Below are 12,086 nucleotides of genomic sequence, written 5' to 3'. Positions count from 1 at the left end.
ATCAGTTTCTCCTCGGTACTTGAAAATTCCTTCAGCATCTGACTGCAGGTACCGCAACCTTGATACAATTCGTAGCACTTAAATTTGCTTGTGAAGTAGGCACCAACATACATGCCATCCCAGGATTCACGCATGCCTCCTCGTTCTCTAAATTCTCGGTGCATGGTTTGCCATATATGTGTGCATGCAGGCATGCAAAATCCCTCTTCGGAGAGACGGGAACGCGCACAAGGGATCGCATGTACTGTCTGATTTAGTGAGTAAAATTAGTAATGCTTCTACTGCCGGTACTGCACTGAACAATCAAATCACTCGCCGACTACCGGCCTCGTTCCCTTCTGATTCAGGTGTTTGCGTACTCGATGTGCCAACTGCAAATCCGTATTCAGCCAATCCATTTATTAAGCTTGTGGTTGGATACCAAGCATCACAAACTTAGAAGCCGATACTTGTATCTCCATGCTATGGCGGCTCTCTTCAGCCACGGCCGCGCCGCCACTCGCCTCCATGCACCGCCGATCGAGGTGGTTCAGTCTGGTTCGACTGCAGTTCAGACGAGAGCCTGAACGAGGTTCAATTGCAGCTTTGGTTGCAGAGCAGCTGTGCAGGTTGGCACAGCTCTGCTCCCTTGGAGAGTACGCCACCCATCGCTGCGAGCATGAATCCGAGCGTCCTCAGTCAAAAGGAATTTATTCACATCATCAGGCAATAATAAGGCGAGCAATGTAACCTTCAAGACTCTCCTAAGAGCTTCTGTTGCTGCTGTTTGTTGTTTTGGAGAATACTATCCAAGAGCCTTTTGAGCTGAGCTATGATGATGATGGTTATGAATATGGGGATATTTCAGTCTGCATGGAGAACTCCTGGTGAAGGGGTGAACTCGTGGTGGAATTGGACGTCGGTGAAAGATGCCTCCATCAATGGGTTCGCCGCCATACCAAAAGCAGCAGAGTTTCCCAGTTGGGAACGTCGGGATGTGAGGACGCTGACGCTGACGGGGTTCGCGGGTGCCATCCGTTGCTCCACGAGGTCTAGTTGCTAATTAATTTGAAGCCCTGAAGGGAAGACGATGAGTTGTGTACTGCAGCGGTCACGTAAGGAAGAGTGTGTTTGATAATATGGTTACTACCTCTCATGTCCATGAGTGGATTAAAGAATCAAATAATTTGTATTCTATTTGTAGTTGTTTCAGTGATCCAAATACTGTTCTTCGTTGTATATGTATCAGTTTCCCTGCTGCTAGAATTCTCTGTGGTTTATTTTTATTCACTTCTAACTTTTACGGGATCCCAAGATCATGTATTTGCCAAAGAACAAGCGTGGAGTGAGACAACGCAATCGGCCCATGGGTTCCATTCCTGTTCCCCTGCTCCCTTCCATTGCCAACTCCGTCGTCGCTGCTGCAGGTTCCTTTACGAGGGTCACTTTTAGCTTTGACCAACAATATGTTATTGGGATATGCATCTGTTTTCATGATAATATGCCAATTTTTTCTTTTTTAATCTTTCTATACTGCTACGCATGATTTCTCTTTGCACAATGGTATGTAATAGATGGTGAAACACTGAAATTTACCTGCCAACTATCCAATTTTAGTTTTTTAAACACTGATAGGTACTATTATGGAGCTCCTTCTTGAACATCCGTTTCTTTAATACAATGCAATACCCATCCTTAACCATACCCCATGTCTCCAAGACTCCAACCATAGCAGATGAGTAGACAAGGTTCATAGACATTTTGGTATGGTGGTATACTGGTATGTACATCATCAACTATACGATACCTTGGTTCTTCACAAATAATGCTCATGATTTTCGGTTTTGTTCCATAGATGACAAGATAAGCAGGATTATGAGATGGCACCACATGAAAGCAATCATCCACAGATATGAATATATGAAAAGGTTGGGAGTTTACCATCGAAAGTTTTGATGCACATGTTGAGACAAAACTTGACTCGGAAACTTAAGTTCTTAAGTTTTTTGCCCGATCATTTATTTAATCTTTCGATATTAATCTAAGGTGAAACTAAATCTCCTATTGATTTTTAAGAATGGTAAACTGGGCAGGCATATTTGAATATAGGATATAATAGAAACCCTTTAATCAGAGAGTGCAAATGTACTTGCAATAATAAGATATAGGAATTCTTTTGTGGAAGATAGAAAAAATTATTTAGGGCTTTAAGAAATCCAACTGAATTAGACTGAATTTTCTATAGAATCATGGATCACATAGTTTATTTAAGCAAAATTTATATCAATCTAGTCATCTATGGCCCAAATTTTATGGAAAGAAAAAAATTATGAAATTTTTTAAAAAAAATCTTATATTTTAACAAAATTATAGATGAGATTTAGACTAAAATTAGAATAGGTCTTTAAAAAAAAAAAATGGATTGGACCAGCTAATAAATCTATTTTTTTTAAAAAAAATCAATTTAATTCTACTGCATTTCTCAAATAAGCTTCTAAGTTGAAATTTTTAATGTTGCATCACTCAAGATTTAAACCCAAAGCCTCCGTTCCTTGACCCAGAACCCAGACGGCGATCGCTTAATCACATCCCATCACGTGTCGGATCATAGCGGGTTCGCTACTGGGGTTTGGGTTTCGGGTTCAACATTAAAGTTAAAACCCAATCCCTTTTTTCCCCTGCGTCGCCGTCTCGTAGGGCGAGGGAAGGGGAGTTCTCGGGAAGAGAGAGAATCCTCTTCTTGCGACGAAGCCATGGACTTGGATCTCTGGATTTCGAAGGTGAAGGAAGGCCAGCATCTAATGGAGGACGAGCTCCAGCTCCTCTGCGAATACGTGCGAACTCTCGCTCCCTCCCTTTTAACCTCTCTCTTTCTTCTTGCCCTAAATCCAGGGCATTTCGCTTCTGCTCGAGTTTTAGGGCTCGATTCGAAGTTAGGTTTTCTTCATAAGGTTGATTTCTTTTGTTTGAATTCGTGTCATAGATTTCACCTCCTCCTGTTGTAACTGTCGAATATATTATGTTTCTGGACCTCTTAATTTGGTTGAGATATAGAATAGAATTAAAGTTTGGAAATTAAATAGTAGTACAGTACGAGAAATAGAGGACTGGGATCGCATGTGATGGATTGATTTTAATTTTCGTCCGGATGGATGAAACGTACATATTGATTCTAATTGCTACAAAGATATCCGTTTTAACATTTTTTAACTCATCCATGTGCATTTTATTGAATTTACTTTTTTATCTGAGTTTGCTTTATTTGTTTTCATGCGAAGATGCATATACCGCTCTTGTTAATCCATTTTCTTTAACCCCCTAAAAGTTAATGCAATTTTATTCGGTATGGGGGATTTGGGGATAAGATTTTCTCTCTAAATACTGCAAGAATGTAGCGAATTTCACCCATTAGGTCATTTGTATCTGATGCTAGTTCTAACTTTTAATCCTACTGGAAGAAATAAAAAGATTATGCATTTGGTATGTCAGTCGTAAGAAAGGGCTGGACTACGAATTGCTGTCTGGTTATAATCATGGTTACTGTTGTCAAAATGCACGGTTACTCTTATCAAATGTTCTTATCACCTGCGGCATATTATGTTTACCCTTTTAAGTCCAGCACCTACATCTAAATGTCATCATGATCACTTTCAAGACCGTTGTCCCTACAGATTAACATGAGAAGAAATTAATACTGCATTTTCATACATCACTTTCTTTCTCCCTTGATGCCTCTTTAGAAGTCTGGTAAAGATATTATTGTTTAGGTCTGTTCAACTCTGAAGTCTCAAATTTTAATTGTATTCAGGTTAAAGAGATTCTTATTGAGGAGTCAAATGTCCAGCCTGTGAACAGCCCCGTGACTGTTTGTGGAGATATCCATGGTCAATTTCATGATTTAATGAAACTCTTCCAGACTGGTGGTCATGTTCCTGAGACAAATTACATCTTTATGGTAAGATTCTTTTGCTCTCTGAACCATCTGTGGCATTTGTAGTGCCATGAGTTTTCCTCATTGATGCCAGAAGATGATCTGATGATTAAATGGCGTGTACGCTACTGTCAGGGTGATTTTGTTGATCGTGGTTATAACAGTCTGGAAGTTTTCACTATTCTTTTGCTTCTTAAAGCCAGGTATTTCTTGAACAAGGACACAGCAATGCTCCTTGGTCTGTCCATTTTTTCCTATTCTGGAAAATTAGTATGTATAGTATGTGCATACATATGCTTGTTTGTGTTGGTGACTTGGCAAAAGAAAAGCTCTTTTTGCAGTATTTTGAAAAAGAATGTATCATAAATCAGAGTAAGAAAGTATGCAGCAGGAAAATTTATTTGTTTTCCTATATTTTAGACCGTCTTCCTAGAGACTAGAGTAGCTTCAAGTCTTCAAGCATCATCATCATGATCACCTTGTGCATCACAGTCAACTTGTGGTCCCAGGAAAATTTATTTGTTTCTCTATAATTTTAGAGAGTTTTCCTAGAGACTAGAGTAGCTTCAAGCCTTCAAGCATCGTCATCATAATCACCTAGTGCATCACAGTCCACTTGTAGTACTGGATGATTAAAGTGGAGCGTCTCTGTTATTCCTTAAGCCAATAAAGGGTTGTTCTAGTAGACCATAATACTCCTCAAATTAAAGCTAACATAGCAATTAAGGAATGCCAAAAAGGGACAAAAACTGCTGTCGCTAAGAGAGGTGCTTGCTCAAAATCACCTCACTTCAGCTCAGGTGCTTGCCTAGGCATTGCCTCAACAAAGCTACCCTTTCCTTGGTGTTTCTGAGGCACTCTAGGGTTGCACCAGCTCACTTGAGTGCCTAGGTGAGCTCCCAGAGCACCTTTGACTCTATCATTGCCTTCTTAAATTCATTTGCAATTTTTTTTCTTCGAATTCCATATCTTCAACTTTCCCCCCTTAATACATCAATGAGTTGAAATGACTTTTTGTAGAATTTGATATGTTTGCTCAGTGAGCTTCTTCTAGCCAGTAAAGTTGGCTTGTTTTGTTTGCGTGTTTGCTCTATATTATTTCTGAGAATTCTTTTAGCAATTTCCACAAAATAATTGAAATCACGTATTCTGTTTGTCTGGCTGTATCTTCATTAGATATCCTGCAAATATAACCCTTCTGCGTGGAAATCATGAAAGCAGGCAGCTAACACAGGTATGCTGTTGGTTAAAATATTTTCTAGAATGAGCTTAACCATCACAGAATTTTTGTGTTGTTAAATATCTTGTTGGGAATTAATGCAACTGCCCCTTTGCATGATATTGAATCTCCTTTGTGTGTTGGGCTGCAATTCAGTGCTCCAAACAGTGATGTCAAATTAAATAATGCATTCTGGTCTAATATAAATTGATCAGCTGCATTCTTAAGGATTCTCTGGGGTTTTATTTCAGTTGATCTTGTGTTCTTTGTTCTGCCTTTAGAGGGTTCTACATTTGCTCTACCCAAACCTCAGATGCTTGCTTTCTTTATCGTTTTTCTTCTTGAGGATTCTGTCTTGATTCTATCTCCTGATTATTGTGTCTTCTTTATACTTTACATGGCCGTTTGAGTTCTTTTTTAGTTTCCTGGAGGTTAGACATGATGCACACTCCCTATTTCCCTATTTGATTTTACTTATCCATGAGATTTGCAGTGCCATCACCCACTTATCCCCCATAGGAACACAAAGGAATATTGAATAGGGCTTATAGAACAGCATAAGTCAGCAGGCTAATCGAGCAAATTCAGCTTTCTGAATTCATGATTGAATTGACTCTTTCATCTGGATGTGCAGTACTTTCGAGGTTTAACACATGATTTGTCTAAAACATAACGCCATCTGGATTTTTATGACCGTCACAATCTTGTTAAAATGTTTAAGCCTTTAGAAATTTGTTCCTTACTGCTTTATCATTAATGTTTATTTCCCGGTCATTAAAGTGAAATTATTAGTTGAAGATTCATCCTTGTGTGGATAATATTATTGTAATCAGCCTGGTCAGTTCATTTTATTGGATAGTTTCAAAAGTATCAAAGTCATCATTTTCTTTCATTTGAGTACTTATGGATATGTAAATATGCCCAAATAAAAGGATGGAGGTTGAAGTATCTAATAGTGAGCTAGCCTTCTGTCATGCAAGTATTATTCTCCAACAAGTTTACACTTGTTAACACATGAGAATATTCCCTTCCAACTGCGTTAATGCTTAGCCATGAAATTAAGTCAGCTCGATGGTGCCTTGGCACTGGTTGTTCCTGCATCATGAAAGAGCAGCCTGGCGTAGGTGTCTGCCTTGGCTTCTGGATTGTGTTAAAGTGCCAATTAGAGATATTGCGGTATGTAATAGGTGAATGCATATGCTGCATGTTTGTCACGCCACCTTTTAACTACTATTATTATCTGGATTCTTGTGTCCAAGCGTGTTTTAATTAGCTCTGATGCTTCTCTAACCCCCTGAACTTTTCTCTATGCCATGCAATAAGAAGAAATCAGTAGTCAACAACCGGAAACTCTTGTTGTTGCATATATGTGGTCAAAGCATGGTTGCTATACTTTGTTAAGACTTTTCATCTGCCTGAGTTGCATTGAATTATCTGTTAGCACATCTGATAAATGAGTGAACTACATGTGATTGCTATAGTACTTTGAGGTGTAACTTTACCTTATAATCATGTTTTGGCTATTCATTTAACACACAAATAGAAATAATCACTAGGGACCTTCGGAACAGTTCTCTTCTCTTTCTTATGGCTCTCATGTTAAGTTTATTTTACTTTTGCCAACATATTTAGATATATGTTTCATGCAATTAGCTTTAGACATTTTAGTTATTACGTTTAGAATAGTAAAATACTGTGTCTACAGCCACTGAAACATTACAAATGGTCACATGGCAAAAGCAAAAGGTTTAAGTCAATGTGGTTGACATTATTTAATTAAATCTTTGCGGTCTCAGGGGTACCCCATGAATACTATTTTGGCTTCATGAATGATATATGTTGGATGAACTTGAGCTGATTATTTATTGTGGACTTTGTAGTTTGGATAGATGATTTGTTATTGGTAATTTTAGGAATGGCCTTGGTCTCACTGTGCACCTGATGAGTATGTTCTTTAAAGAAGTTTTTTTTTAGGATATCATGAAGAAAACTTTTAAAGAAAAAAAATGTTCCTCGACATTTTAGGCTCTTCTATCTCTTCATTTAATTGTCTAGGGTGGAAGTTTCTCATCTTCTAGGTTTTGAATGGTTGTAATCAGACTAAATCCGGCATACTTCATTGCAAGGATCTTCAAGAGATGCAACCATCCTTCCAAGATTACAGTCCCCATCAAATTTTGTTACTCCTCCCATTGCAAAGCTTATACTTAATCAGGCTAAGAGGTTCTATCGAAACCTATGACCCCTTGCTGTTGGAAGTAAGACTATTCTCCTTGTGAGATGTCAATAGTTTTGCCCTAAATAAGTCATGCTTTTTTGATTCACCATTGGATGTTGAGGGGTTAACAAAAATATGATCACTTGGATAAACAGTGAAACTAGGCACTTAGTGTAACAACCCAGTATCTCACCCAAAATGGTTAGCCGAAAAGTATTATTTAGGTTCCTTGATCCCGTATAAGTACCCAAGATCTACCTAGCGAATAACTGATGTGGGACTAAACACACGCCCGCACGGGTCCTCACATACTCCCCCCGTTCAAGCCCTAACGTCCTCGTCAGGCTAAGGGTTCAAATCTATTCAAATCTAATCACAAACACCATGATTGGCCCGTAGTCAGTCCCAATGGATCCGTGCTGCAGTGTCCCCTAGTCCACATAGGTTATAAGCTGGGTCCGCTCTGATACCATTTGTAACAATCCAGGATCTCACCCAAAATGGCTAGCCAGAAGTTATTATTTAGGTTCCTTGATCCTGTATAAATACCCAAAATCTACCTAGCGAATAACCGATGTGGGACTAAACACACGCCCGCACGGGTCCTCACACTTAGTTTGCTGTAACTTCTAAGATAATTGATTTGGCTATGGATCCAAAATACTATTCTTGCTTATGTTTTTCGTGGCACTAGGAAGCTGAACCACAACTTTGATGATGTGATTTGTGTCTTTGTAAGTGTGGCTATATTGTTTCACAATATGCATACTCTAAGGATGACGGACATTAATGTTTTACTGATAGGGAATTCCATGAGTTGTTCTCATAGAGAATTTTATATTGTTTATACAATTTTGTGGGCTAAAGGTTTACAAACTCTGTTTATATATAAGGCTGCATAATACAGGGATATGGCTGTAAGAAAATCATTTTGCTTCTCATACACTGCTTTGTGTTTGCACTTGGTTCTGTCATCTGACAAATCATAATTTTACATTATGCTTAGGAGATCTCATGAAAGCTTCGTTTTGGTTATTCCAGAAATTAAGAGAGATAAATTATAAGCATTTTATTTCTTTTGCTAATTATATTGGCTAATTTGATTGTCTTAACTTTTGTTTGATTTCATAGGTCCACCAAATGAACATGCAAAACATAAACATGTAATTTGTTTCCATATGGGATTTGCTAATGATAGATGTCATCTATTTTTAGGTGTATGGTTTTTATGATGAGTGCCAGAGGAAGTATGGAAATGCCAATGCATGGCGGTATTGCACTGATGTATTTGATTACCTAACATTGTCAGCAATTATAGATGGAACTGTAAGCCCCTCTTGTTTTTGCACTCGCATACAAATGACATGTCAGATGCTATTTTTGCCTTCTTTTTAGCTTGTATCTGTTATTCCAATATAGTCTTCCTTTGGGAACTGCAGGTTCTCTGTGTCCATGGTGGTCTTTCTCCGGATATACGAACAGTTGATCAGGTTTGCCCTTCTCAACTTTTCTGGAGGGATTCATCTTCAGAATTGATTTCTTGAGCCCTTCATTTCCTAGCATTTTCCTACATTTATCTTTCAAAGATGGTAAAATTTTAACTGGTGATTCATTTTTCACATTAGTGGCATTATTTATGCATTGTAGATAAGGGAACATTATGTTAGTTACTAATTGATGTGGTAAAATTTTATCTGGTTGGCAAAAAAACATGATCTGGTCCAGACAAACTTAATTCTCAAAATTAGACTATAAGGATTGGATAGATTAATAGCATTGACTGCATCAAATTCAGTTGATCCTTTGTGCTTATAAAAAACTGATAATCACTGTACAACAGGTGAGAAGGGGGCTGTATTTTTTTATTATGCTGTCTAATTTACATGTATGTACCTCTTTGCCTACACAGACACTGATGTACATACATGCACACACCCCTTTAATATTATAACTCGAAGCCTGTGCTTGGCCATGCATGGCAGTTGCTGTGATCTAGTGTTATCTTGTACTTATTACGAATTGAGTTTGAAAAATTATCCTTGTGTGGTTGGCCATTACTACCTGTTTGATCTTTATAATAAAATATTGTTTTTCTTCCTGCAATTCCTATTTATTAACAGATAAGGGTTATCGACCGCAATTGTGAAATTCCTCATGAGGGCCCTTTTTGTGACCTTATGTGGAGTGACCCAGAGGATATTGAGACATGGGCTGTCAGTCCTCGCGGTGCAGGTTGGCTTTTCGGATCCAGGGTGACATCAGAGGTACATGAATAGATTCTTTGGGTTTTATAAGCTGAATTTCTTTTTGAGTGGACTGTTTTCACACATGTACCCTCTTTTATTGTAGTTCAATCACATAAACAATCTTGATCTTGTTTGTCGGGCACACCAACTTGTCCAGGAAGGTTTGAAGTACATGTTTCAAGACAAGGGCCTTGTAACTGTGAGTTAACACATGAGTTGCTTCATGCTTAATGTAGTTCATGTCACTGTTCTTCTGTTGTTCGATGGGATTCTTTAGTTAATTTATTTTACTAACCCTTTGTTTCGTGGACGCTAAATACTTATATGCAACTTTTGATATTCGGGCCTGTCCAGGTGTGGTCTGCTCCTAATTATTGTTACAGATGTGGGAATGTAGCTTCGATATTGAGCTTCAATGAGAATATGGTATGGTTAATGACCTTAGCATTTGCATTTTCTTGGTGATATGCCTTTATTTACATACCTTTTTTTCCATCATTAATTTTGTGCTGAATATTTCTGAATGTGCATTGAAAATTTGGAGTTTGAAACTTCTTCAGCCATGTAATCAAAACAAATTATGCCCCACTTAAGGTGGTGTATCTTTGTTGAATACTCAAAATAAGCTTCAAAAATTCAGATTGACGGTTGTATGGCTCATGGCAGATAGATGCCATTTTACGAGTGTTTTGGCTCTTTTGTACTTTGTATGGGTGCTCTCACCTAATTCTTAGCTGTCCATTTTTTTTAATTGATAGGAGAGAGAGGTGAAGTTCTTCACAGAAACTGAAGAGAATAATCAAATGAGAGGGCCCAGGACAGGAGTCCCATACTTTTTATGAAGGTGGTATTTTGGTCAACCCGTTATTAGGATCACAGCTTCCTGCCTTCACCTGTAAAGTTTTGCCGCAAAAGCTAAAAGTTCTTCCTGTGTGAAAGGTGAATGTCATGATCTGATGGAGCCTCTGGAGACTTTCGAAGAAGATCCTACTATGTGCTGGCTGCTTTCTGGTTTTAAATCAGATTATTAATTTCTGTTGTATGTTATGATTCTTGTCACCATGACTTTGTTTTATTGTTGTTTCGAAGGTTAACAGTGAGTCTATCATTGGGAGGTTGGGAGGACAATTTAGGGCTGTAAAGAAGAGGCTGAGAGCTTCAAAGGTAAAATCTGCAGTGGCTTCAATTGAAGGCCAGAGGAGGATCACTTTGGTTCCATTGGGCCCAGGCCTCTGATTTGTATACTCATTCATGTTGTAGACGGTGACAGTTTTGTGAACACAAAAGTCTTTTTAAGTATGTAGAGCGATTTGAAGAAGGACGAACACACTTATAATTCCATAATTTTTATTGTTAGCAAGGCAGTCCGTAGTCTCACAAATTTAAGAGGCCATTGCATGTTCATGGTAACATCAGCATACTTTCAAGATTTTTCAGAAAGCAGCAGGAAGATTGGGAAGCTTTTGTTAGGTAGGCACCTTGTGGGGATCGGATTCTATTTTCTTGTCAGTGCCCAAAATGAGGATGGATTCTTCTCGCTCGAACAATCCCGGTGAGTGCATTATCATCCTGGATGAGAAGCAGCTAATGCTGCTGCTGCTGCTGCTGCTGTTGCCACGATTGTACATCGTGGCTCGCAACGGCGGCATCTGACTTCTTGACAGAAGTCCACGAAGGCTTGCATTTATTAGTGCCCAGGTGAAGCGTCGCCCGGTTAGACGTTCATGTCCTGCATTACGATGGATATTAGCTTCAATTTCTGGTCGTGTGGTGGCTTACATCGAAGTAGAAGAGTGAGAGAGACGGGTTCTCGAAAAATTAGAACACCTACTAGCTATCTCAAGATGAATTTGGATGGAGGTATGGCGTGTGATAGTGTTTGTTTATAGGGGAATGAGTTTTGTGATTATGAATTATGAAGGTAGTTTTATAGCAGCCGGAGGGCGGAGCATACTTGAACCGACCGTAGTGAGAGTGGAACTACGGGCAGCATGGGAGAGCATATTGTATGCGAGATGGATGGTGGGGGTTGAAAGCTTATTCATTAAGGATGATTCGTTCATAGTGATTGATTGGATTCGGAGAGCAGATGGATACGGAGTTGGCCACCCTTTGATATGGAATACTCGTACATTGGTGAGGAAGCTGACCTCTTTTCGGATAGCTCATGTGTATCGAGAAGCGAACGGTACAGTAGACTGGGTCGCCTCATATATAGTCCGGCATTTTGGAGAGGTTGCCTAGCTAATATTATACATTCTTTATATTATTTACTTTTACTTGATTTGACCGTTTGTACTCCCGCCAGACTTATATAAGTTGAAATGCAGCGGCTTTTGAAAAAAAAAAACCCACGATCCCATGGGCACGGAGTTCGTTGATCATATCTTACGTATTTATCTTAATGAAATCGATCCGTACATCAAATCACTCCCCGCGCAGGCACGTGCTAAGATCATAGCAGCGTACCGTAAAGGTTGACGACGAACGTGC

General features: G+C 38.9%; 1 protein-coding gene across 3 annotated transcripts; it reads left to right on the top strand.

Annotated features, from left to right (window-relative positions):
- Positions 1-2,597: 2,597 nt before the first annotated feature.
- LOC103722183 (phytochrome-associated serine/threonine-protein phosphatase) lies at positions 2,598-10,957 on the top strand. 3 transcript variants are annotated; one of them, XR_003388647.4, is made up of 11 exons: positions 2,598-2,813; positions 3,788-3,934; positions 4,046-4,113; positions 5,087-5,144; positions 8,563-8,673; positions 8,787-8,837; positions 9,468-9,611; positions 9,697-9,792; positions 9,948-10,019; positions 10,352-10,532; positions 10,683-10,957. XR_003388647.4 is itself a non-coding variant. In XM_008812662.6 (11 exons), the coding sequence occupies exons 1-10, from the start codon at positions 2,733-2,735 to the stop codon at positions 10,433-10,435; spliced, it is 912 nt and encodes a 303-aa protein (XP_008810884.1). In that variant the 5' UTR covers positions 2,598-2,732; the 3' UTR covers positions 10,436-10,437; positions 10,533-10,957. The 3 variants fall into 3 exon arrangements, 2 of the variants coding, with proteins under 2 accessions (XP_008810884.1, XP_008810871.1); XM_008812662.6 differs by having other exon boundaries at positions 10,352-10,437; positions 10,533-10,957; XM_008812649.6 differs by having other exon boundaries at positions 10,352-10,957.
- The last annotated feature ends 1,129 nt before the right edge of the window (positions 10,958-12,086 follow it).

This window comes from Phoenix dactylifera, chromosome 10 (assembly GCF_051530095.1).
Source record: "Phoenix dactylifera cultivar Ajwa chromosome 10, Ajwa_hap1_PhDact_Kaust_v1.1, whole genome shotgun sequence".
NCBI classification, from domain to species: Eukaryota; Viridiplantae; Streptophyta; class Magnoliopsida; order Arecales; family Arecaceae; genus Phoenix; species Phoenix dactylifera.
Note: the sequence above shows the minus strand (reverse complement) of the source record. Positions and strands in the feature narration are given on the sequence as shown.

Bases quoted from the DNA above. Each gene is read 5' to 3' on its own strand.
- LOC103722183 (XM_008812662.6), top strand. From the start codon at position 2,733: ATGGACTTGGATCTCTGGATTTCGAAGGTGAAGGAAGGCCAGCATCTA. The intron at 4,114-5,086 runs GTATTTCTTGAA...TATCTTCATTAG, and splicing joins CTTTTGCTTCTTAAAGCCAG to ATATCCTGCAAATATAACCC. The intron at 8,838-9,467 runs GTTTGCCCTTCT...ATTTATTAACAG, and splicing joins ATATACGAACAGTTGATCAG to ATAAGGGTTATCGACCGCAA.